The sequence below is a fragment of the Lethenteron reissneri genome, chromosome 20 (assembly GCF_015708825.2).
Source record: "Lethenteron reissneri isolate LAM-NWPU_2019-01 chromosome 20, ASM1570882v1, whole genome shotgun sequence".
Taxonomy (NCBI): domain Eukaryota; kingdom Metazoa; phylum Chordata; class Hyperoartia; order Petromyzontiformes; family Petromyzontidae; genus Lethenteron; species Lethenteron reissneri.
The window spans coordinates 11,708,331-11,733,790 of NC_083798.1; the positions used below are offsets into that span (position 1 = coordinate 11,708,331).

General features: G+C 48.3%; 1 protein-coding gene across 3 annotated transcripts; it reads right to left on the reverse strand.

Moving 5' to 3' along the window:
* Nucleotides 1-914: 914 nt before the first annotated feature.
* On the reverse strand, nt 915-19,119 carry LOC133344761 (ly6/PLAUR domain-containing protein 6-like). 3 transcript variants are annotated; one of them, XM_061554896.1, is made up of 6 exons: nt 18,962-19,119; nt 9,714-9,808; nt 7,534-7,836; nt 6,611-6,709; nt 3,984-4,114; nt 918-2,366 (listed from the first exon to the last, which is right to left on the reverse strand). In XM_061554896.1, exons 3-6 carry the CDS (start codon nt 7,760-7,762, stop codon nt 2,184-2,186), a joined length of 642 nt encoding a protein of 213 aa, XP_061410880.1. In that variant the 5' UTR covers nt 7,763-7,836; nt 9,714-9,808; nt 18,962-19,119; the 3' UTR covers nt 918-2,183. The 3 variants fall into 3 exon arrangements, with proteins under 3 accessions (XP_061410879.1, XP_061410880.1, XP_061410882.1); XM_061554898.1 differs by having other exon boundaries at nt 7,540-7,836; nt 18,962-19,118; XM_061554895.1 differs by lacking the exons at nt 9,714-9,808; nt 18,962-19,119 and having other exon boundaries at nt 915-2,366; nt 6,611-7,708.
* Nucleotides 19,120-25,460: the final 6,341 nt, after the last annotated feature.

Consider the following 25,460-nt stretch of genomic DNA (forward strand, 5'->3'; position numbering starts at 1 on the left):
ATGCATCACTTTCTGCTGCCAGAATTGCGCAAATGTTATCCTGACGATTGCCAAAGACAAAAGGGGGACCGCAAATGAGCGTCTTCAGAAAACGCTGTTGATGGGGGTTGTGTGGTGGTTTTTTTGCGAGTGTGCACGCAACGGCGGGCCGTGTGCTTTGTTTTTATTATTTTCCACCCGCTCGTTTGAGACCCGTCACGTTTATAGCATCGCGGCGCCCATTTTCACGACGGAATATTGGCTCGTTATGACAATGACGACAACGACAACAACAAGGGCACAGCATGGCCATCGCAAACTTTACCCCATTGATGCCAGCGACCTCCACCCGGCCAAAACAGACAAATAAAATATAACGGCGAGCAGCCAACGGCGAAGCCTCGCTTTTGTGTGTGTGTTGTTTTGTGTTAAGTGGTTTATTAACATTTAAGAGCGTCGACATGGAGAGCCCCTGTTTTCGACGGCGGCTAAGGGCTGGATTGGGGAAAATGCCATCACGGGCTCGGCCGAGGGTGCGTGGTGGGGGGGCCTAGTGGCGGGGGTGGTGGGGAGGGGGGCTGTGTGGGGGGTTGGGTGGGGTTAGGGTGGGGGGGGAGGAGAGCCGCGTATCCGCTTACTCATTCTCTCTTTAACAAAAAAAAGCGCATATGTTTGGAAGGATCACTCGACTGGGATTAAAACCTAAGTGCTTTTAATGTACGGCTTAGAGAGAGCCCCGAGTCCTTCGTGAACTTGCCGTTTAGTGCTTCTCACACAGGACATTTGGCAGGAGGGATGAATTAGCGTTCAGATCGCCGCGGTTTTTTGTTGTCGTTGGTTGTTGTTGTTGTGGGGAGTGCGAACACGAGGCTGTACGGTTTGTCTACGGACGCGGGATGGCAGTGAAACTGCCGAGGCTGGAGTGGCTCTTCTGCCAATGCGCCGTTGTCAGAACGCATTTGTGAACGTGTGTGTGTTGCTCGTCCACAGGTCCTTGATCAAATTGTAAACAATTTAACACAAGTTTTATGGTACAAACGTATTTATTTTTTTATAAGAAAAACTGTACATATTTACATCGCTTTGAGTATAAAAATAAGTTATACACATTTGTGAGTGTTTTTCAATAATACAGTGAAATTGTAAAAACTTTTTTTTAAAGCCTCAACTCAGAAGTATCACGAACTCCATTCCGAGCAACTCCCAAGATGCAAGTTTCCCTTGCTACCAATCGTCAGGTGTGTGCAGGGCCTAATATCTGAAAGAAGACAGCACTCGGCTATCAATTCGTAAGTGTATTATAAAGCAGTGAAATGTGATAAAATCGTGATATGCTGAATATCCGTTGTAGTAACTCCATTATTTTTATTGCTTTGTTGAAATTACTCCCGGGACTTTTGAAACTCATTGTAGTTCAGTTTCAATATCACGTCGCCATCATAAAAATATTAACGTTTAAAAACCGGTTTAGGTGTTGCACGTTGAGACGTGAATAGTGCTCGTGACAATGATCGCTAAAAACAGAATCCTGAACAAGGAAAAATTAATGATGATCCGGTACTCGCTGATGCTCTTCTATCACGACTACCATGCAAGGTTACTGTTCCCATGAACTTCACTCATTTTCATTTCTCCACCCATGTTGAGGACTCGGTCGACCAGCACACACTGACTTGTTTCATTCACGCTGCATTCAACAACCACCACCACCACACTTCAGGTCCCAATGCAACTCTCTCCTTTTTTTCATTCCTCACACTGCTCGACTTTTGGAATTCCCTCCCATCGGCTCTCTTCCCAAGTTGTCATAATAACCTTGCTCAATTCATGGAACATATTAACGGCCACCTATTAACGCAGGGCCACCCAGAGGATCGTGGAGGCTTGCGGCTGAATGCCACTTGGGGCCCCCTTATTTATAGGTAGCAAAAACAAAATAAACGCACTTTGTGGGACCCTGTTTTGTACGAGGCCTGGGGAAAATTGCTCATTTTCCCCTCTATTCTGGGCCAGCCCTGCTGTAACACCTTTAACAGTGCTATTTGTTGCTGGCCGTTTGGCATATTTGGGCCATCAGGCCTGTGTGCTCGCCAACTGTAATTAAAGATATAGTACGGCGTACCCGCGCGTGCGTTGCTTGTCTGTGTCTGCAAGGGCCTTGAAACCGTCATCCGGAGGAATCCGTGGCGCATTGAGCGACGGCGTCAGACGCCGAGAGCGGTGACGCCCGCCAGCAGGCCCAGGACGGCGAGACGTCCGGGCGGGAGTGCACCACGCGTGCCAGAGCGCGCGGCGCTGAGCGGCAGGACCGTGGCGAAAACCGAGTCGCTGGCGTTGAGCGGCACGGGCAGGTTACAGATGCTGCCCTCGCAGCAAGTCACGCACTCCTGCCGACCACAAAGTGGACACTTGGTGAGTGCCGCTCGTGGGAGAGACAGAGAGAGAGAGAGAACAGGATTAGTCATCCAATTTGAGATCTTGAGCAGAAGTGGGCATTAAACGCTTGCGGGGGGATGTTTAGATTGTGTGTGTGTGCGTTCAGCTGTCATAGACGGTCCCAGCTGCATACATTATTGAACTTAATTAGCTACGGATTAGTGAGCTCAGCACAGCCGCTGCTGCTGGCACAGTAACCATAGCAGAGACGAATGCGTTAACAAATGCACATGCAAGCAGCACCACACAACTTAACGGGAGCATTGTGAGGTCGACTCGAACATCCTCACTGAACGTGTGCATTTTAATCCCGATGTTCGCGCAGCCATACTTCCACGTGCATGCGCACGGCATTAGCACCGATGTTTGCCACATTCGTAAGTATACAGTAATTCCTCGGTTAACGTTTTTTTTTTATCCGTTCCATGAAAACTGCTGTAAGCCAAAATAACTGTGAGTCGAAAATAAAAAAAATCACTGAGTGAGCAAGAGAGCTGTTCCCATTGCCAAAACAGAAAACAAAATGTAAACAAAGCCAGTCGAGGTCTAAACGCAACGCTCATAAATGGGCGCCGCTGATTGGCTGAGGGCATGGCCCAGCCCCACTTACGAGCACTCCGATTGGCCGAAATTGGCGTCCCAACGTGCGTGACGTAAACGTGCCGTTCATAAAAACGTGAACGTTAGTCGAAACCATGGGCTCCTACGGGAGGCGAAACGTTCACCGAAAAACCGTGAACCGATGTCGCTGTTCACCGAGGAATTACTGTAAATACAAACTCGCTGGGCCCAAATATCCGAGACGTCGCTTGAAGTGCACTTGTACGGGAAGTTGGCAGGTGCCAGGTTGGGGAGGCGGCATCGGTTGTACTTAACGGTGTGCGCATTTTAGGTATCGTTGACTCTGGGAAACTAGAGCAGAAAACACTCAACTCCTCCCCCACTCACTCCATCTCCTCCCCGCATCCTCTTGAACACGAAAATAAAGACTAAGATCCCCCGTATAGCCTTAACATACTGTTGGGGCAAGTGCTGTTAGCGACCGTCTATGAAGGCCGGCACGGCACATAAGGGGGTGAGTGGCCAGAACCACGCCATACCGCCTCTGTTTACACACTGCACCAGGTACTCATTTTATGCGGAGTCGACTTAGGGGAGGCCCAAGACCGTTTCAGATAATCGTCACTGGTGTTGACCGTGAGCGGGAATCGAACCCGGGTCGCTGGGTTCGTAGCGCCGGGACGCTAACCGCTGCACTACCACTGCCCCACTTAACACCACACACGCACACACGACATTCCCAAACATACTACCTTAATAAATAAAAAAACGGTATGAGTAAACAACCCTATTTTTCTTGATATAAAAGTTTAATTTGTTATTTTCATGGGGCCCTGCTGTAAAACTTTTGGGCTTCGGGCAAAATAAAGTCCCCATTTTGTCACCGGCTAAATCTTGTGCCCCCGAGTGCGCGCGGGTCCCACCACCCAGGCGGGACCCGATTGGAACCTGGCGGAGCAGCGTCTCGTGGCGTTTCCACATTTGTTGCCGATTCACGGCGAGGTCACCTGCTCGCCGGCGAGGGGTCCGTCTCTGCAGCCGGTGCCCAGGCACTGTTCGAGGGCGGCGCACCGCTTCGTGACGGAGACGCTGCTCCCGCCGCTCCTCATGTGGTGGTACGTGTAGCAGTATCGGCTCTCTGCATGCGTGCACGCACACAGTCGAACGTGGTGCGAAGTTACCACGCTGTGCTGAGCGACTTACCACGATTGATAGCCCGGAAAACGAGATGCGATTGTTGGGAGTTGAACGGTTTCCGAAGAGAATTGCGGGACTGTTGGATTCGTGAATCCCCCGTGGGGAATCGGAAAAGCGTGCCGTGTCGCGGTAATCGTGGAATCACCACGAGAGTCACATTCGTTTGCGTGGAGAAGCTGAAATCATCGTGGACATGAATGTACACCTGGGCTTTCAAGCAATCCCCATTCACTTCAATGGTGATTCTTGCGGGTCCATTCAAATGAATGGCAGAATCTCTGTTAGAGTCCCATTCAAGTGCTCGGAGATCATGAATAGAATCGTGATTCCGACCAGGATTGCTCATTACTCGGAGCATTCGTAGTGCGAGTGCAGAAAGGAGTGCAGAAAGGATGCGTAAGGTGTGCAGTTTCATCTCAGCATATCGTATTTATCCCCATTAGAGCCCATTAGAATACTGCACAATATAAAAAAATATATATTTATATAATTTACTGCCCTTGGTAAAGCCACCACTTGATGAAGGCCTTCTTGGTAATGGGGATTGTTTGATCATACTTCAGTGACCAAGTGGGGGTTGGGCAAAGGGGGGCCCAGGAACGGTTCAGACATCACTCGGAACCCTGGTCGGGAAACGAACTCATATCGCCGCGTTCATGGCACAGCACGTTAATTAACTGCTCCACCCCAGGATACCATTACAGTACCGTCACAGGTTTTACTCATACGCAGCATTTCATTTGGGTCGGTCGTGCGGCTGAGATTTTTCAATTTTAGAGTTTGACAACGGACAAACGTTGCCGGCTCGCACAAAGTCCATCGGCACACCTGTCCTGTGCCAGGTGGTGGATGGTGAAGAGCTATTGTTGACGTTATGCCCACACGATCTGACCCGAAAAGTAACTTCAGCTTTATGAAATATATTAATAGGTTTTAACCCTTTTCTGGCAATACAACAGGTGTTGTTAAGATGTTCAAACACCAAATAGATGCCCTTTGCAAGGAATCGAGTCTGCATTAACTACACGTACTGGTGGTGAACATGCAAACAAACATGTTATGATAATTATATACTGCATTGTCTTTGAAACTGATTGGCCTACACCAGATACAGACTTCTCTATGGCCTAGTAACACCAGTGTCAGACCAAAGGACGCCAAAAGGCGGACAGCATTATTTGTGTAGCTAATGCAGACAAGATTCCTTGAAAAAGGGATCGTAGTGTTTGAACATTTCATACCTGTTTTATTTCCAGAAAGGGTAAAACCTATTCTTATTTTTAATACTTTGATACTGGAAAAACGGTCCCAAAACTACATTTTGTGTTGGTACTCATTATAAACACACCATTACCGCATTGCTGTATTTTTGTTTTATCGTTACATTTTAAGCAAACTACCATAACGTGAGATTTTATTTATGCAGTTAAATGAACGTTATTGTCGATGCAGTGAACATTGCATACAAGCATAACATGCAACTCTTGTTACGATTGCCGCAAGCGAGAAAGTACCAATATTGCAACGTTCAGTATAGTCAGAACCACGTTGTTAAGTTCTATTGCGCTCTGCAACGCACGTGCCTCGCACCTCAGTATCATCATCACATGTTGTTTTTTCATCACGCAAATTGTTAGAGGTGAATGTGGTTGTGCATGGGGATGAATTTCACAGCAGGTTGTTGGCAGATGCTGCTTAATCACATTTATTTTTTGGCAGGGATTATTTACAAACGTGTGTTTACAGTACGCACAAAAAGACAAATATCCCTGTGTAGCTTTTAACAGACCGTCGGAGCGAGTGCTGTCATCAATAACACTCTGTGGCCTTTAAAGAAAAACAATATATACAACGGGTGACGTTTTGGGTTATGGCTCCTCCTCAGCTTAGATGCATGCCCTATGAAGACGGGACATTGTGTCGTCGGCTATTAAAGGCCACAGTGTCATTGACGAAATGTTTTGAGTTAATGCTGTTCATCGTGCTTGTGCGCCAGTGCCAATAGAGCAGCAGCATCACTGAATAACTGGTTCGGTGATTTCGAAGCTATGCTCCACTTGCGTTGATGTTCTACGGTGGCTAGGAGATGTTAACTACCTCGCCTGGTATACAGGAGGTCGTGGGTTCGATCTCCCCCGTGGCCGTGTGGATTTTTTTCCGGGTCCTCCGGTGTTTTTCCCTCCACATTTATAACCAACATCACGTGTTTAGAGTATGTGGCTGTCAATTGCCACACGGTAAGCCACTTCGTTGAGCGGTCATTTGTGATAGCCAGGTCGCTTCTGAAAACAGAGCTAAATAGCAGCTCAGTGGGGCCTTACTTGGTCAGATAAAAAATTGTTTGAAAAAAATGTTCACCGCCGAAAGGCTGTTGTGTCGCCCGCGTTGTGTCCCTTGCGTGCCGAGCTTCTGGTTTGACGGCGAGCGGGAAGCTCACCTCGGGGGCAGTACGTGTCGGGAGCCCAGCGGTTGCACTCGTAGTTGTCTTTGGCATCCTCGCACGTAAAGCACTTGAAGGCCCCCGGGTAAGGAGTTGCTGGAGGAACAGGATAAATAAGAGAGTGAGCTGTCTCGTAATTAAATGTCTGCACGCTCAACAGTCCTGTCAGCGTGTCACGGGCTGTGGAAAGACGCTGCGGGGGAAGCGAATGGATTCGACGGCGGGAATTTTTACGGCGATGGAACTCTGTTTGACCACCCTGAAACCCGGTGGCACGGGACGCAGCTTTTGCTGTGTTTAACCTCACAGCCTGGTTGACCTCTACCCCTCTCCGCGAGTTCCAGGCGCCCATCGCTTTTATGATTGTGTGTTTGCCCACCACTTTGTTTGTCTCCTTCCCATCTCCCTTATTTCCCCAAACCCCAGCCCTGCCCCCCACCCTCCCAGCAACCCAGACACGGTGCAATCCAACCCTCGCTCCCACCCACATCCTTTTGTCTTCTGTGTTAAATATTAAATGAATGTTTTGAGTGCTGGGTGAAATCGTCGGAATGCAATGCTTTCCTTTACATTTCACTATGCGACAGCTCTCGGAGACTGCCTTGCCTTTTATGCACGGGAGATTTGAATGCTGGGCACGGAGGTGCAGCTATTGAACATTACCTATCCAATCACAGGCAGCATTCTAACCAGGAATTTAAGCTGTAACACCCGCACGCTATTTTCCGTTCTTGCAAATGATGCCACGTGCTCTTTAGCACCAATGTCGCAGTGGATTGCAAGCTCTGGATACATCTTCGGAATCATTAACTCCTTGGCGACGGTCGGATTTGACACACCGGAGCCGTGCAAAGACAGTGGCCCCGACGGTGATCGTGTTGAGCACGAGAACTACCCGCGGCTCGCCCCATCCCATGTGCCTTTACTGGATGGGTAGAGTCGCTGGATGTCGTGCGCCGTGAAGTCTCGTCCACGAGCGGGGCTCGAACCGATCACCAGAAGAAGCAGGGGCACCCAGAAGACGCGGGATGGTGGTGGCAGCGACAGTGGCGGAGATAGAGTCACAGTCAGGACGAGGGTCAAGGTTAGGGTCAGGGCGGAGGTGCGGGTCGGGGGGTCCCAGTTAGCCTGGGCGGCCCGAGTTGGCATCGCGTGAGCCGGCGGGAGGCATCCAGAGCTGCCTCGACTAGACCTTCCTCGCCACGGCGGAGCCTTCCGAGAACCTGAAAGGGAAACGTGACGCTGAGTGGGTCCTCCGGTGCGTGGGGTTAGGGTGCATGGCGCTGGGACTGCTTTATGCTCAGAGCAGCGGCCAGCAAACCGCACGCAAGCAATGGGGCGAACAGGAGCTGCCCTATTCAGTTCGTGAAGAAGCTCTCATCAAGTGCAGCGAAACGTCGGGGAACAAGTCAAATGCCTCGTGTAACAAGAAAAAAAACACCGTACTGATAAACAGCACAACTGTGAAAACCGAAGCAGGACAATTTGGCTTCTATTGTGTTTTTTTTTAAGCAGCGATCATTCACGTAATTTGTCATACTGTGCACTAAACAATGAAATACTTAACATATCTACGATTAAATACAGCAGGGGCGCCAGTGGTTAGTGCACAGTGTGCTGTGAACAGGCACCCTGAGTTTGAATCCTGGTCATGGTTAAGTGCCGAGTGATATCTGAATTTGTGCTCGGGCACACTCCTTCACCGCTCCGCAGTAACCAGCGTGGTGAAGTATGGATACATGACCCCCATGGTCGACCTGGTGTGGTACTGCCTTCATCCAGCGTTGGTTTATTTTCATTTGTCGAATCGTGAAAAACATTTGTACGTGTGTATGTATGTTGAACTTCTCTCGCACCGTACGTAGCCAACCGTGCTCATTCAGAGGTGCGGTGGGGAAGGACAACAAAGCAAACACAAAAAGCCGTTCTAAAGAAATTCGTTTTTCCATTTAGAAGGAATACCAACAGACGTTGCCAAAATGCCAAGCCTAACCGTTGAACCCTTGTGGCGGGACCCCAGGGTCCCGAATAAACGGAAGTCAAAATCGTAATTAGTTAATTTATTTCTGGCGACTCCGTCCCACCGCGCACATGAACGCCGCGACCCACCAGAAATCAATCCTCTCGTTCTTCACCCAAGCACCCGTCGTTGCCAAAATTGCCGTAAGTTATAAACAAAACTCGGAAACGTTGATTAGCGCATCGTGTAAAGCTCGTCGAGAGGAACAGATCACCGCGTCGTTCGCCTTCAACAGACACAGAATGACGTCGCAACGCAGTTTGTACGAGAGCCGGGGGCTTATGGGACCCCGGGGTCCCGCCATAAGGTTCAATTGTCAGTTTGAGGCAAGTCTCAGCAGCATGACCTAAATGTGGGGAGGGGGGGACGATGATGACAAGATACAAATAAATAAATAAACAACAAGCCTAAAAAAACACGCCAACCCCCCCCCCCCCCCACCTTTTCTCCTGGTTACAGAACACCACCTCTGACAGCTGGCGATTTAACAGAGCCTGTGCCCATTATTATCTGAGGGCAGACAATGGCAAAGGGGGGGCTCTGTGCAAAGATGCCTTGGTGGGCACTTTACGTTTTAACCCTTTAATGTCTGGAAGTCTACGACCGGAACCAGGTTGGGGGTGGGGGAAACCTGTCTGGTCAGAAACTGCAGGAGAAGTGATTAAATAAATATATTTGCCCTCCGTGAACTATTGTGTTGCTTTAGCATCGCTACGTTACTCAAAAATAAGGATTTGACCGTGCACATTTACCATACACGTGTTTTTCATTTATTTAATCCATTACCTGTCATGGTGAACTTAAAATGAACTCAACAGAAAATGTACTCATCACCCACCAACTGTGTCGTGCAGTAAGTCAGCCAGCTCCTGGGTGCTTTTACTTTGGCACAGTATTATCACAGGCCTCCAGTCGGCTTGGTTGCTTCTGGCCTTTGTCACTTTTTCCCCGTTATGAAAACACCACGTTTCTTCGGGGGGCCATTTTTTGGCGATGAGAAGCTCCCGAGTGACGCGGGTAAAGTCACGTGCTTAGCCGCTTGCCCCACCGGGTTGGCTGGGCCACCACGGATCCACTCACCCGCCGCGGCTTCAGCGTCCTCGCTTGCCGAGTGTGCAGGCGGTGCAACTGCACGAGGGGGTTCTTGGGCCGGTGGGGGGCACAGGCACCGTGCTCTGAAGACAGGGGCGAAATTAGGACAAGGGGGCCATGATTGTCTTAAACACAGTTGCCGATCACAGGCCCAAAGGCCAGAAACGTCACGGCGAGCCAACGACAAATAGCACTAACACGGTTGTAATAGATTATTCTCACCAGACCTAATTCCAAGCATGCTATGCCACTGTGTGACTTTGTACCACTCGCTCGATCGTAATCCCAGGGCCACAGCGGGGCGGCGCAGCTGTTGTGGTCGTTACTCCGCCGCTTTTGTTTTAGTTGTGCGGTTAGCCGCGCAACTTCCATGGCACATTCTATTTCGGGATTTTTCTTGACTTACTCCCTGCAAAAACCCACATGCATGCACCCTCATCTCGCGTGTCAACTTTCGAACTGTACCCACGTGTTCTTAAATAATCCAGGTGATGCATAGCAACACCAACAAAACCATACTTTTATAGAAACAAAACTATTAATGTATCATTAAAGAGTGTGTTGGCTTATACGGTGCTTGCAATGAATACTGCATTGAGGAATGTTAGATGTCTGAAACGCCTTCGTATCGAGGACGGGGTGTATGTCACCATCCAACGCTTAGGAAACAGTCGGAATGCCGAGTCTGGCTTGTGTCTCGCGGATGGGCAGGTGAGCAGTGCCTCCTTGCCGCGTGGTACTGATTCACAGTTACCCTCATTGTGGCCTGAACAAGAAGGAGGGGGAGGTCCTCCCCCCATGGGTCATGGACAGGAGATACGTCACGCCGAGACACCCGGCCGTGGCATTAGCAAGCCCCTTCTGTTTTGTGTACGCAGATGTCTCGCCTTGTCTGTCAGCCTGCCAGGGGTGGCAGAGGACGTGCCAAAAGTAACTGCCACGATTGTGGACTTTTTCTGGTGTGAGGAATTTAAGGCTGCGGTCTCCTTTGAAGTCCGTGGACTCTGCTCACGAATTAGAATTCAGCCAAGGTAGATATAGTATTCCTGATCATGTTGCTTTTAAAGGTACAAATCTGCATTCCCTCAAACGGGGGGGGGGGGGGGGAGATAAGTAAAAATGTATAATTTCATTAACATAAAAGCATGTTGAGACTGCCTTTACGGTCATGCCACACAGATAGAGAGGCCAGAGAGTTCGCATTGAATCAATCGCGTGCGTGGATTTACTCTTGACATTTTAGCAAACCGCACGTTGGCAGCGGTGCACAAGAACAAACAACGCACTTGTCAGCAACACTGCAGCATTAAAAGGAGAAGTTTCTAATCGGTGACATTTTGGGAAATGGCCCTCCTTGTTACCGCACGAATGGAGAGGCCAGAGAGGTAGGGATCAATCTCTCATTGTGAAGATGGAGAGCGCTAACTCCCTGGTCTCTCTATCTGTGTGGCTATAAAGAAGGGGCATTGCCCGAAACGTCGCCTTTTATATACTTTTACTCTTAAGGCAGTTTTATTGACGAATGTGTAGGCTTATTTTACATGTAAATTCTAAAACAATGATGCATTGAGGCAAATGAAAAAAACACTTTTTCGAGATAAAAGCATGAGGAACTAAACAATTCAATAACATTTCATTTCCATGTTTATTTATTACACGCATAATCCCGTGTAGCTAGTTGCACAGCTAATTTGCAAGTGAGATCCATGGTGCCTCGGCACAGAACAAGAACAACGACATCAAAGACGTTAAACGATTAAAGCAACGCCTAAAAACAACAACAACAAAAACCAGCTGGGATATTGAATCCATTTGTGGGTTACGAACAGTAAAATTTCATGAAGTCACCGGGGAAGTGAATCATTTGCCAGCCGTCTTTTATTATAAAAAATATTTTTAAAAACATTTTTGGAGAAAATCTGCCTCGAAAGAAGGAGATGTGGCCATGCCGCTAAATTGAAACACACCGTGGCGAGCGCGCGGGTGGCCCGGTGGATCCACAGAGCGCGGGGCCCGTGGGCGACCCACCGCACAGCGAGGGGCAAATCCACGAGTCACGCGCCCGCTGAGGCCGGATCGTCAAACACACGCCACGCGCCGCAGGTGCCGCCGCCTGTTCCCTCGCTTTCGGCCGAACCCCAACACCTGAGCAGGCAGAACCCCGCTGGGGTCCCCTCCCCCACTGCTTGTCTGCGTGTGTGTGTAGTGTGTGTGTGTAGTGTGTCCGTGTGTATGTGTGTGTGTAGTGTGTGCGTGTGTGTAGTGTGTGCGTGCGTGTAGTGTGTGCGTGTGTATGTGTGTGTGTGTAGTGTGTGCGTGTGTGTAGTGTGTGCGTGCGTGTAGAGTGTGTGTGTATGTGTGTGTAGTGTAGTGCGTGTGTGTAGTGTGTGTAGTGTGTGCGTGTGTATTTGTGGCGCTGAGCTTTGGGGAGCGGTGGTGTAGCGGTTAGCGCGCTGCGCTACAAACCCGGCGACCGGAATTCAATTCCCGCTCCCGGCCAACACCCAGTGACGATTATCTGAACCGGTCCTGGGCCTCTCCTAGGTCGACTCAGCCTCAAATGAGTACCCGGTGCGGTGTGTAAAGATCGCCACTGGGGAGACAAAGGTGGCCCGGCGTGGCGCCGGCCACCCACCCCCTCGTGTGCCGTGCCGACCGTCATAGGTGCTCGCGAACAGCACAGGCTATACGGGGCATCTTTGTCTTGTTGTGGTGGTGAGCTTCTCTGCAAGTTCAATCTGGCCCTAGGGCCACTGTGCCACATGTGGGTCACCCTCGCGGGGGCCACCATGCCCCCCACCACACAGTCACGTGTTGACACACGACACCGTTCGAGAATAATTATACTTTACTGCCCTTTGTCAATCTAACTGCTGGATGAAAGCCTCCCCCATGCCTTGTTTGAAACCGTAAGCGCTGTCGAGCCCCTTGGTTTGACCGTCCTTCGTGTGAGTTGGGTGCCCGAGACCGCTTTGAGATATCCCCTCGCTTTCCCACGTGAGCTCAGCTGCGCTCGTCACGAATTGAACTCGCTGGGTTATCTGTGTTTTCGCGGGCCGTAACGCTTCGCCAAAATAGCCCGCATGCGGTAAGTGAGGGTGCAGGCTTTTATTGGAGGCATTTTCAACTAAAAGTGCGTTAAAAGTGTTTTACGCTGTGATAAGGGGGGTGGGGGGGGGGGGTGACTTTTACAGCACGTGGTTCTGCGTCGTAAGTTTTGGACAATAGAAAGTCCCCCCCCCCCCCCGCTAAGAAAAAAAATCCGCCCTCCTTTAAACCGAACCGTAAAAAATGTGAGCAGTGCGCGGTACGGCAAGTGTGTACACACTCCTGTTTGGAAGGGTTTGTTTTTATGATCGTGTTCACTGTGGCGACCAGGTAGAGGACTGCACGAGCAGGCGACGCACGGACAGTGTTCACACGTTTATTCCCCTAAAAACACTGTACGGGCCATGCTGAAATGCTCGAATGACCTTTTACAAAAGGTCGTGCTGATGTACAATGTCTGGCTGATGCAGAAGAAGCCCCATTTCTTAAGGTAACCAAATGCCCTGACAAATTCTGCATTACGATGTGTGCAGTACTGCGATATTTAGACAATATTTTATTATTTACACATTGCGCATACATTCATACATAACCCTGAAGAATGGCCCAACATGTTTTGAGTGTCCAATATTAGAGTGTATTAAGACTATTACTGCACGGTGAGGTGCAGCAGTGGCGCTGGTTAAATAGCACTGAGCTAAAAAAGCGTTGACCTGCGTTTGATTACCGGCCACAACTAACATCTGTGGCAGTGAAATCTGAATCCATCCTGGGTGCAATCAGCACTGCCCAGTGTGGTGAAGTATGGTCAAACAACCCCATGGCGTGAGAAGGCCTGCATCCAACGGTGGGCTGACAAGGGATGTACATTTTATTCAGTATTTTTCGCATGAATACATTTGCTGCACTGGTTTTCCTAATTGACTTATTTGTTTATTTTGCTCAAATGCTGTAAGTGCTGTTAATTTTAAAAAAAAATTGTTCGGAAAATCATGAATACATTCTTACAAAATGTTATCCTGCTCACGCGGGATAAAATAGCATGCGCCCGTTATAGTGTCAAATGCGTTTAGGATGCGGCGAATACGTTTCCAGCTTGATTTCACCAGGCGAGCGAGTCGGCAACGAAAAGAAAACAAAGAGCCCTCGACATTTCAAGAGCCGCAATGCACTGTGGTGAACACGAGGCGGTGGGTCCTGAAATAAACGTCGCGAAGCAGCCCCCCCATAAAGATCCGCAGCACGCGGCTCTGGAGACGCAGGTTGCACCCGGCAGGCGACGAGACACAAACCCATTCGGAAGAAGAGAGAACTAAACCCATGGTAAGCATCGTCTAATTCCCAACGGTGACCCAGAGTTCCAACCAAAGGTTGGGGGAAAAAAATGTGACAACGAGGATTAAGTTGGAGTTCCCATTGGATTGGATCGAGATTGTATCGGAAGTTTGAAGTTGACGTGTACAACGTGTGACCGATTGTACTCAAACGCAGGCAGCTGTGGCCAGGAACGTGCAGCGAAAGCACGAGCAGTGACTGCTTAAAGGCAACAAAGGTCCATCCCGTAAAGCGATAAGTTACTCAACTTACAGTTAGTACATTATGTGGACAAATCTTGATCTGAATAATGAAGAGAGGTATGTTTTTTTCCTTTGTCTCCTTCTTCTTCCTGCTTTGTAATGGAACACCCACCGCTGGCAGGCTGCCACGGGATGGATAGCTTCAGTGGCTGGCGAGCGAGTCATGTGCAAGGCAGTACAGTCGGACAAATGTGCAGCCCGACATATAGCGGCTTGCTCCATAGGACAGCAGCTGCGGTGCCTTGGTGCGCGTCACTGGAACCCACCACCATTCATCCACCCACCCTTTTTTCCCTCCCTCGCATTTTATACGGCGGCACTGACTTAATCCCTGCAAAGGCTCCACTGAGCCAAAACATTTAGGCTGGAATTTGAGTTTCTGGGTGGCTGCGCCGAGAAAGGGTCACGCCAACAGGAGCCTATCTGCGGTGATTCACCGCGTGAAATGTGAAACGTAGCCAACGTCTCGGAAAACGAATGGCTGCATATACGGTGCAGCACTCTGTAGACATTGGGCTACCCGTGCCGTTAAGGGTAAGGATGGACAATCCTTCCTTTTTTTTAGAAAGCCACCGGAGCTATGCACTTTTACATCTAAATTGAAAACTAATTTCTTTAGAACTGCTTTTTGTGTTTAGTTTGTTGTCCTACCCACCCCGGTACCTCCGATTAGCGTGGTTATCTACGTACTGTGCGAAAGAGGTTCAACATACATACAGACATTACAATACGCTGCGATGTTGTTTCGTTTACGACCGTTAAATACTTCGTGCAATATTGCTTAATGACTTGTTCTCTGCAATATTAATGATGTTGTCTTGTTGTTGTTGCTGCTGCTGCTACTGTGCTCACGCAGCACGGATCACCCGTGAAAAATAGCCAGGCAACTGGCTAAAGCCCCCCCCCCCCCATCATCATGTGTGACAAATCAAATAAACTCACCGCTCACAGAGCGTCCCAAATGCGACTGCATCATCTCGAGACGAACAAAAAAAACCACGGAAACAGTGGCACATTACGCGCACGGCAAGCCTTTCTTTTGCGTGCCATGTCATAAAACCGCGACCATTGTAATTCATAGGCTAAAGGTGTGTGCAGTTATGGGAAATGGTGACAGTGTTGGGTGTGGATGGTTGTCTAATGTGTGGGTGGAGAGCGGTGGCGTCTTGGCGCAGCGGTTAGCAACACCGCGCTTTGAACGTGGCGACCCGAGTTTGGATCCAGGCGATGGCTAACATCGAGCGCCTGGTGATATCAGAACTCTGCGGCCAATGAGCACTTGGCGCAGCGTCTAAACAGCAGCACGGGGGAGACAAAGGTGGCCGAGAACATACATACAGACCCCCAACGGTCTGTACGCACGTTGAACTTCTTTCGCACCGTACGTAGCCAACCATGCTCATCGGAGGTGGCGGGGGACGGCCAACAAACTGAACACAAAAAGCAGTTTTAAATTAAATGAAGTTTTCAATCTAGGTTTAAAAGTGCATAAGCTCCAGTGGCTTCCTCATATCGGAAGGAGGGTCTGTGTTAGGCTACCCGAGGACGCCTTTGTTGGTGGTTGTCAGTGTGCGTGGTGTGCAACTTCGTAGACGGTATACGTACTGTGGTAGCGCAGCGTGCGCTCGTCTTACAAGAGCGAGAGAGCGAGAGAGTTGCGATGATAATTAACCAGCGAGCGATAACCATCGCGTAAAGGAGATTTTTCCACGTGCAGTATACGTTACAGTATTGAGCGGTCGGTGGGTTTTGAAGTGCAAAACTCGGTCGTGACCTCTGCCATGCGGGGGGTGGGGGGGTTGCTTTGGATTATGCTCGCTTAGCCCTCGCACATTTCCTCTAATAGGTTCCGGGGAAATTGGGAATCTTTTACAAAGGCGAGGCTGACCGGTGGCTACATCCATTTAATCACCCATGCGGCGAGCACTGTCAATGTCTTTCGAAGTGAAAGTGGGGAGGGGGGGAAGGGGGCACGACATTCAGTAAGTTTAGGAGAATCGGAATATTATACTTTATTTTTGTGACATGATGAATGACACGACTGTGGCCGTAACTGACGTTTTATTATCCTGTGGGTTTCTTTTGACATTCCGAAGGTCGAGTTTTTGGGGGTAGCTGTTGTTCAAGTTGCTTTACCGGAGGTGCCTTGGTTACATTGATTTGTTTTACAACACTGTACTGTGGATCTCGAATGTCTACACACGAAGTTACGGGGGAGAGCGGTGGCGCAGTGGTTAGCGCACTGTGCTAATGAGCCCGGCAACCCAAGTTTAGGTTCTCGGTGATGGCTAACATCAGTGATTAGGTCATATCTGAACCAGTCCTATAGTGGGCCCTCTCCTTCAGCAACCTGCACTGACCAGAATTGGGGAAGTATGGTCACTGGTCATATAATCGGAGGTGCGTTTAGCAAACCATGTTAATCGCACCTCCGATTAGCAGGGTTGGCTACGTACGGTGCGAAAGAAGTTCAACACACCGTACATACAGTACCGTAAAGCACGGGGAGCCCTTCATCCAGCAGTGGATTACAAAGGGCTGCACATTTATGTTCACCTAGTTGTGTGTGTATTTCTATCTTGTTGAATCATTCAAATCATACCCTGTTTAATGTTATATTGCACTGTACTTCATTTATATCATGCTCTGTTGTGTTAATTTGAACTTGCATTATACTTGCTTTTTTCAGAGCAATAGTCACTTGTCGCCAGAGTATCCCTTGAATACGACCTAAATGGGCCCTCCTTCTCTCACCTGGCTACAACTAAGAGCATCTGCCATATCTCATCTATATATGACTACAAATGGATTTTCAGTCCGTGGGCGAGCTGCGATACATTGTCTGTGAAAGGAGCTTAAAAAAATCCACAGAAATGTGATTGATGCACAAATCCTAAACGCAGGATCGGACCCTGCTTCTCAGTGCCTGCTGTTGCAGAACATGTTCCACAAGCAACCTGAATGAGTATTTAAGACATTTTCCTTCCACTCGTCACTTTCCGTATGTGTATTGACTCATCAGCCTGCACGTTAACTGTTATTAGAGTACTTGAATACACTGATATCACATACATTCTTTCCTGCCTCAGCAGCTCCGCCGCTATATTTTTCACCTGATGACGATTGCTTGTGTTGCGATCAAAACGTCGTGATATTGTTATTATTAGTTTTATTTAAAAAACAAATTATATCTACGTGTCGTTACCCAAAGACCCAAAGAATAAGAATAGAAGTGTAGCCTTTTACTTAAGCACGTATTGTTTCACCCCCCTCCCCCCCGGTGCTGCTCGATGTTGACATGTATTCGGCAGTCGATGCATGAATCACTAAATGCACGCATCGCCTTTGCTTCGGCCGCACATAAACATGACCACGAGCTGTGGCGGAGTACGGTCGGCAAGGGCCCTTGTGCAAGGAATGTTGAGATTGGAGGGGGGCCCTCCTGCCCCAATATCCCTTCCCTCTTGGTAGCCCCGATGCTTGAACACCACGGGCCCACGGGTCTCAGTGCAGCTGCACCGCCTGCACACTCGATAGCTAACTCCGCTGCACACACAATACTGCTGCATGTCTTTCTCGGACTTTGTTATTGTTCAAGATCCTTGCGTGTGGCGATTTTCCCCGCGCAGTCCAGGAGTTTTTGGCCTTTGTCGATTTTCATCCGTGTTTCTCGTCTTTGACTGTACATTTAGGGCAACCCCCTCCCTCCTCCGTCCAACGCTCTTGTTCACACCGTCCGTGCGGGCAAGATGTGGCAGGAATCTCGCTTGGATCAGGAAGCCCTAACGCCACTCGCTCAGCGCTATCCTGGCGTCACAAAGGCAGCCCCATCTCCCAGTGGCGAGTGTTCCCGTCGTTGGGCTTGTTAGCATGGGATTGATGGAATGATTGATTGATAGATCAACTCCCGCGGCTGCCGACAGTAATTCGTTTTGCGGTGCAGCTTTACCTAAGCGCGTCGTCTGCAGGAAACTGAACGCATGAAGAGGTTTGCTGCGTGAGATATTCCCCGAAGTGGCAAGTCGACATTTCGAACTTTTGCTCCCATCTTTATAAAGAAAACAATTGTCACTTTCCTGCCAAATTTCTCAATGCACGTTTGCGTAATAGGTAACATCGTGGGACCGTGACAGGTAGCAGTGGCTTTGGGAGGCCTTCAACCTGCGGTGGATTGCTCATGGCTAATAATGACGATCACATCCATCATCCAACTGTGGGTTGATCGTGGCTGATGATGATGATGCAATAACGATGTAACTTTCATATGTAACCAGGTGAGACAAAGGCATGGCCGTGGCCAGTTGTCACCTGCTCAGGTTTGTTGACGGGCATCTCACTGAAAACCCATCCATGCAGAACGTCACGATACGTTCTAGCACGAGGCGGTGGAGTGACACCTTCACGAAGTCCACGTCATTCGAAACACAACGGAGTTTGGTGAAACATATTCATCATCGTCGCCAGCCACGATAAATCCACTGATGGATGAAGGCCTTCCCAAGCCATCACAATCTGTCACGAATATACGATGTAGCAACACGTTATCTGTACAGCACTAGTACTATGCATGGCATGAAGAAAACCGCTGGAGTAAAATCTGCAAGGACTCACCTCTGCCTTATTTTTTTTCGTGTCCAAGTCTCGCAGCGTGGCGGCGGCGGCGTGGGCCCGGAGAACGAGCGAGCATCGGGCGGTGTCTCACGGCCAGCGAAGCGGCGGCGTTGTGGGGGGTCGGCAGAGTGCCGTGGAGGCTCCCAGTGAGTTACTCCGCAAAGCACTCCGAGGCCGAGTGGTGTAACTCCGCGAAGGGAGCAGTCGGAGAAAGCTCGCGCCCGTTCCTATTGGCCGCTCGGGGTGAGAGCAGAGAGAGGGGGAGGGGGGGAGGTTCTCTGGCTGATGATGGGCGTAAGGGATCTTGCACACATACACACAGACACACAGACACACATGCGTCGACATACTTGGGACACAAAGACGAAGTGCCCCCACCCCACCACCCCACTCTTAGAGACTTAATAGATTGTTGTGGCAAGTGCTGTTAGCGAGCACCTTTAAAGAGCGACACAGCACAGGAGGGGGTGGTGTGACCAAAACCTCGCCCGGATTGCCTTAGTCTACCAAGTGTTCATCTTTGGGGCCGTCCATAAATGACGTCATTCACCTATGGGGGGGGGGTCAGACATTTGTGACGATGTGTGACGAGGGGGGGGGGGTTTGAGAAATGTGACGGCACATCAAAATGCGCAACTTTAAATAAATATAGAATTGTTATAACAACACTAGTTGTTATAACAACACTCCTACAACATCACAATAGTTTAAAGCGATTTGAAGAATGTTTTATTTTCAAAATGGAAATATGGTTTTGGGGGGGTGCAGAGCTGTGTGACGTCATATTTGAGGGGGGTCAGACTTTTTGTGACGCCGTGTGATGAGGGGGGGGGGGGGGTAAAAATCGTCCAAAATCGCGTGACGTCATTTATGGACGGCTCCTTTGCACGTCAACTCCAGGTACTTATTTAAGGCTGGGTCGAATTAGGGGAGGCCCCGTGACCCTTTTAGACATTCGTCACTGATGTTGGCCGTGAGCGGGCGTCGAACCTTTGTTGCCGGATTAATAGCACAATGCGTTAACCTCTGTCCCACCGCTCCTCACTTCAGACAACTGCACACACATATATGCATAAACCTATTAAGCACACTTGAAGACATGCACAGATTTCCATGCACACATATAATTAAACACATTTGAGAAGCGTGCATACACAAATATACACATGAATGCACTTGCACACACACATGTGCATACTAGTACGGGAATACACGCATATGTAAGTATCCATGAGCAAAGTGACATTCACACATGCACGGGAGCGAAATGTTTACTACCTCGCCTGGCACACAGAAGGTCGTGGGTTTTATCCCAACCCTGACGCTTGCTGTATATTTGGAGTTTACATGTTCCCCCCGTGGTGGTGTGGATTTTCGTCCGAGTCCTCCGGTTTTTCCCTCCACATTTAGAAACATGCGTTTATAGTATATGACTGCTATAAATGTCCACGTGATAAGTCGTTTCGTTCAGCTATAATTTGTGGCCATGTTGCTTCCGAAAAAGAGCTTTACAGTTCAGTGAGCCTTACCTGGTAAAATAAAGATATATATATATATAAATTGTTTAGTTTATAGTTTAGCATGGACACTCAAGTGTATGCACAGCAGGAAAAAAATGAAAAATAACATTTACTTAACTAAGCATGGAAAGTTTGAATGAGTCCCAAAAACTAATTCAGGAGGGTGTTGCATTGAGATGTTTGGCCAATTCTATTTAAGGCAGAGATTTACACGTGGGGGATATAACCAAGAGTATCTGAAGAAAACCGACCCCCACGTGTATGATAAAGGGTTGCACTCAAAGGTCTACACAAACCATCTTCCTCTGCCAGCTCCTTGCCACCTCGAAATCAAGAGACATTTATGTACAGGATACATCTAGGGAATTCACCAACCCTCGTCTTAAAAACGATGGGTCACATGTGTGATCCAGCACCAGCTGATGTGTGTCCAGTGGTGTGGAGATGGTGACCATTTTGAGTAGTAACCCCTACAAAACGGGCATGTATTGTAAGGTGAAACACCACAAAGAAATACAACTTCCTCTTTTCTCGCATTATTCCCACTCGTGTGGGCCCTGCCTTCCTGCTTCTCTTTCTCCACCCCTCCCCATCCTGGGCCATCATCTCTACGGCTCCTCCACATCCTGGTTCATCACTTGGAACTTTCTCTTCCTGGCCCTGCTTCGGTCTCCATCCTGGTGCTTCCATCTTCATCGAATTCCTTCCAAAGCAGAAATGCTAGATATATATAATGACTGGAAATCTTTGCAAGTAGTCATCATCATTGTGATTTATGTGGCTGTTACGTTACTCATTATTTACCTGACCAGTTGACTCAGTGGCAGAGTGAGCATCTCGCAATCGCGAGGCTGCGACTTCAAATCACGGTTTGGAGTTAACTTGGCCCATCATCCCTTCGGACTTCATACAAATTGTGGAACGAGTCAACAATGGTTTTCCTATCGATAGACAGAAGCCTTGCCATAGGACTGACTTTTGAATTTCCAGAAGAGAGGAGACATTGTGAGAAATAAATTACCGACATTGTGGACAAAGGAAGGCCCCTGACATGAAGCTTGCTGTGTGTGGACCGTAGGAAGGAAATGTGAAAGCGCAACTCGGAACGCGCGAACGCACACTAGGACACACCGCCTCCATCAACAGTACAATTAATCTGCATGCGGCATAAGACCCACTCTGTCGATCAGAATCAAGGGCTCTCGTCATCGCAGTGCTCTCGGGGAGAATTTGGAGGGCAGGTGCCAGCTGCAGATCGTCTGAGAATAATAGAGATTAGTAGAAACAATTGCTGGTTCAGCGGAAGGGTCATTAAACGATTTCAACTAAGGCAATGTTTCCCATGACTCAGGTCCACCGAGGCTGTGATCAACCGACCGCTTGTGCGCGTGGCTTCCATTTTATAGTGTTTGCACGCTTTATGTTTTATATCGTCATCATTATCACCAATCCACTGCTGGATGAAGGCCTACGCAAGCTGCTGCCGCCTCTCACGATTCCGTAATGTAATAATCCACCTGGCAACTGAAGATAACCCGATTTTTATTGCTCCATCTCCTTCGATGGGCCCCGAGAGACTGCCGCTGCAGCGGTATTTAGAGAACATCGTCCATCATCCCATCCAGGGCCGGGTGCTGGCCAAGCTTATTTACTTTTCTTAACAATTTGGATTATTTCATTAACCTGCAAAAATTGTGTCCGATCCATATGTTCCTCTTACTGTCGCGCACGATTGTACATCAGAAGCAGAATTTGTATTTATCCTGGAGAAATCAGATGAGTTATAAAGCTCTTTCTCCGCAGATGAGAAATACAGGCGGACCTCGCTTAACGCGACCCCGTAGAACGGCGATTCGTTATAGCCATCTTTGTCTTCCGGGAGACGTGTTTTCTTTGTTACAAAAGAAATGAAATAAAAACATCTTAAAAGCACTGATGAACGCTGGTCAAGGAAAGTTTACCCGTCCCTATTATTCGCTCAGCCAATGAGAGCGACGCACGCTGAGCCCCCCCCTCCCTCCTCGCGATTCGATGATCACGATTCATAGTCACGAATACATTTAAAATACATCTATAGAAAAAAAAAATCGATGTTTATTTTTTGTTCCAATGTTATTACAGTTCGTTTAGCCAGGTGAGAACTCACGAGATCAGGATAGAGTCTGGGGCTCCGTCTAAAAGAAACCTCACCACAAATATTTAGACAGAGGGCATCACTAAGATCACAGACGTACTGGATCTCTTGCCTGAGAATGACCCGGATTTGGAGGGCAGCAACTCCGACACCATTGCCTTGCAGGAGTAGTGCAGTTCAATGTACTCGTGAAACACAGCACATAATTACTACTGATGTTAGAATAAATTATTCGTTTTATTTATGAAATAATGTTTGCTATCTGTATTATTGTTAGCGCTGTTACCGATACCTCAATTAATCCCTCATATATTGCTCATGTGAAAGAAATCACACGGCCGGGAACGCAACTCTATATATACAATGGTATAATGACCCCTTTTAGCGCTGATTCAATTAGTGCTCACTGATTCTAGATTTGAAGCTTTCGTGACTGCAAGGATTCATATTCTTAGGTTTTTTCGGTAAAGTCACGTAGGTAAAACATCAAAATTAATAAAAATAAAATAAAATAAAGATCACGACGTTTCGGAGGCAACACAAGTCTCCGTCATCAGGTGGGACCGTCACAGCCAGATTAGCTGCATCAAGTGAGGCAATGATTAGCTGCATCAAGTGAGGCAATGATTATTAATTTTTATGTTTTACCTACGTGACTTTACCGAAAAAACCTAAGAATAGTGCTCACTGCTTCAGGAACGCATCTTGAGCGCTAAGCGAGGCGTGCCTGTATTAATAATATTCACAGCCTTTTGCCAATCCACTGCTGGATGGAGGCCTCCCCATGACCTGAATGGCATTGCTGGACCATACTTCACCATGCTGGTCAGTGCCTGTTGGGGAAGTGGGGCATTGATGATTGGTGCAGGTAACTTTCTTCATTGATAGTCATCGCAGGAAATTGAACTCGGTTCACCACGTTTCTGACACAGTCCATTAACCACTGCATCACTGATCCATCCCTCTTACACTTACCGTATGTATGTGTGAGTTACTATCATGCAATGCCTTTGGGAGCGTGTTGCTATGTTTGTGTGTGTGTGCTTAGTGATGGTAGTGTAGCGGTTAGCGCACTGCGCCACGAACCTGGCGACCCGGGTTCGATTCCCACTCATGGAAAACCACAGTGACGAGTATCTGAGCTGGTCCTGGCCCTCCCCTAGGTCGACTGAGCATTAAATGTGTACCGGATGCAGTCTGTACACATCAGTACTCGGGAGACAAGGGCGGTTGGGTGTGCTGTTGGCCACCTACCCCCTCGTGTGCCGTGTCGGCCTTTATAGATGCCATCTAGCAGCACTTGCCCCAACAGTCTGTGTAGACTATACGGGGGGGGGGGGGTGTGATAGTGTGTGTATGTTTGCACATGTGTGGTGCAGCGGAGTGCTGCTGTTTGCATACATCAAATGTGTCGCGAGGATATCTCATATTGCAGAAACACCGCGGGTAAAATAATAATGATGTTGAGGAGTGGTGTGTACATGCAAGCAGCTTGGAAGCAGACAGAGATAGGCGTTAGAATATTGGGCGTGAAGGCAGTGTTGAAGCATAGAGGGAAAAACAATCATTATAATTATCACTGCCTATTACAGCATTAGGCAATGCAGTCATTTAAAATGAGCCAACCCCATACCGCTCATCGGAGAATAAATAGCATTATTCTGCTAGGAAAAGCTTCCGATGCATCTAATGTGAGCAAGTGACTTTTCAGCATTTTATAATCGTCGTGTTGGGTAATAACGACGGCAGTGCCCGGGGGGTTTTGTCCCTCGTGGTGGCGTGCAAGAGTTTGATGAAACAAAAACCGGAGTACGTAATTGATTCATCAGAGGAAGTACATGGAGTGTGCTGTATGTATAGGGTGTTATGTGTGGATACATAATATGTATGTATGTTGAACGTCTTTCGCAACGTACATAGCCGACCGTGATAATCAGAGGTGTGCGGGAAGGACAACGAACTAAAGACAAAAAGCAGTTCTTAAGAAATGAATTATAACGTATTAATGTATCATAATAATAGAGTAATATAGGTAACATAATGTAACGTCTTTTCTCAATCCACGTTTGATTGAAGGCCACCCCGGCCGGCACTGTGTGAGTCGTGACAGTTGTTGGACCACACTGAACCACGTTGGTTCATGAAGATGTAGCGAAGTCGGGCTGGAGATGTCAGGAAGAAATTTTGATTCAAAGCTTTCGTGACTGCAGGGATTCATATTCTTGTTTCTTTCGGTAAAGTCACGTAGAAGGGAAATAATAAAATAATATAAATATAAAACAGTTAAAATTCTCACGACGTTTCGACTGCAACACAAGCAATCATCATCAGGTGTGAAATCCACACCTGATGATGATTTTTTTGTGGATTTCACACCTGATGATGATTGCTTGTGTTGCAGTCGAAACGTCGTAATAATTTTTATTGTTTTATATTTATATAATTTTATTATTTTCCTTCTACGTGACTTTACCGAAAGAACCAAGAATATGTCAGGAAGAGTTAAGATACAGCTCGCCTCTGATGGTAGCCGTGTCTGGAAATCCAACTCGGGTCGCTGGGTCTCTCGCCACTGCTCCACCTCTGTGTCTCAATGGATAACAGTAAACCCTCAATTGTCTGGTTCGCTTCACATCTCAGAAGTTCAGCAGGATGGTACAGAACTGAGATGGGAGTCCTGAAGGCCTGCACTCCGAGGAGGCCAGGAGATAACAGTACAGCAATTGATTCTTTGAACGATCTGTGCAGAGTTTTGACCGTTTTGCTGCAATTTCTTCCCACATACCAAGCACTTGTCGAACATCCCAAGGGGCCGTCCATAAATGACGTCATGCACCTGGGGGGG

What these genes read in the sequence shown, in the direction of transcription:
- LOC133344761 (XM_061554895.1), bottom strand. Translation starts at nt 7,103, where the DNA reads ATGTGGGTGGGAGCGAGGGTTGGATTGCACCGTGTCTGGGTTGCTGGG. An exon ending in CGACACGTACTGCCCCCGAG is followed by an intron (nt 4,115 to 6,610) that starts GTGAGCTTCCCG and finishes GCACGCATGCAG; the next exon opens with AGAGCCGATACTGCTACACG. An exon ending in GACCCCTCGCCGGCGAGCAG is followed by an intron (nt 2,367 to 3,983) that starts GTGACCTCGCCG and finishes TGTGGTCGGCAG; the next exon opens with GAGTGCGTGACTTGCTGCGA.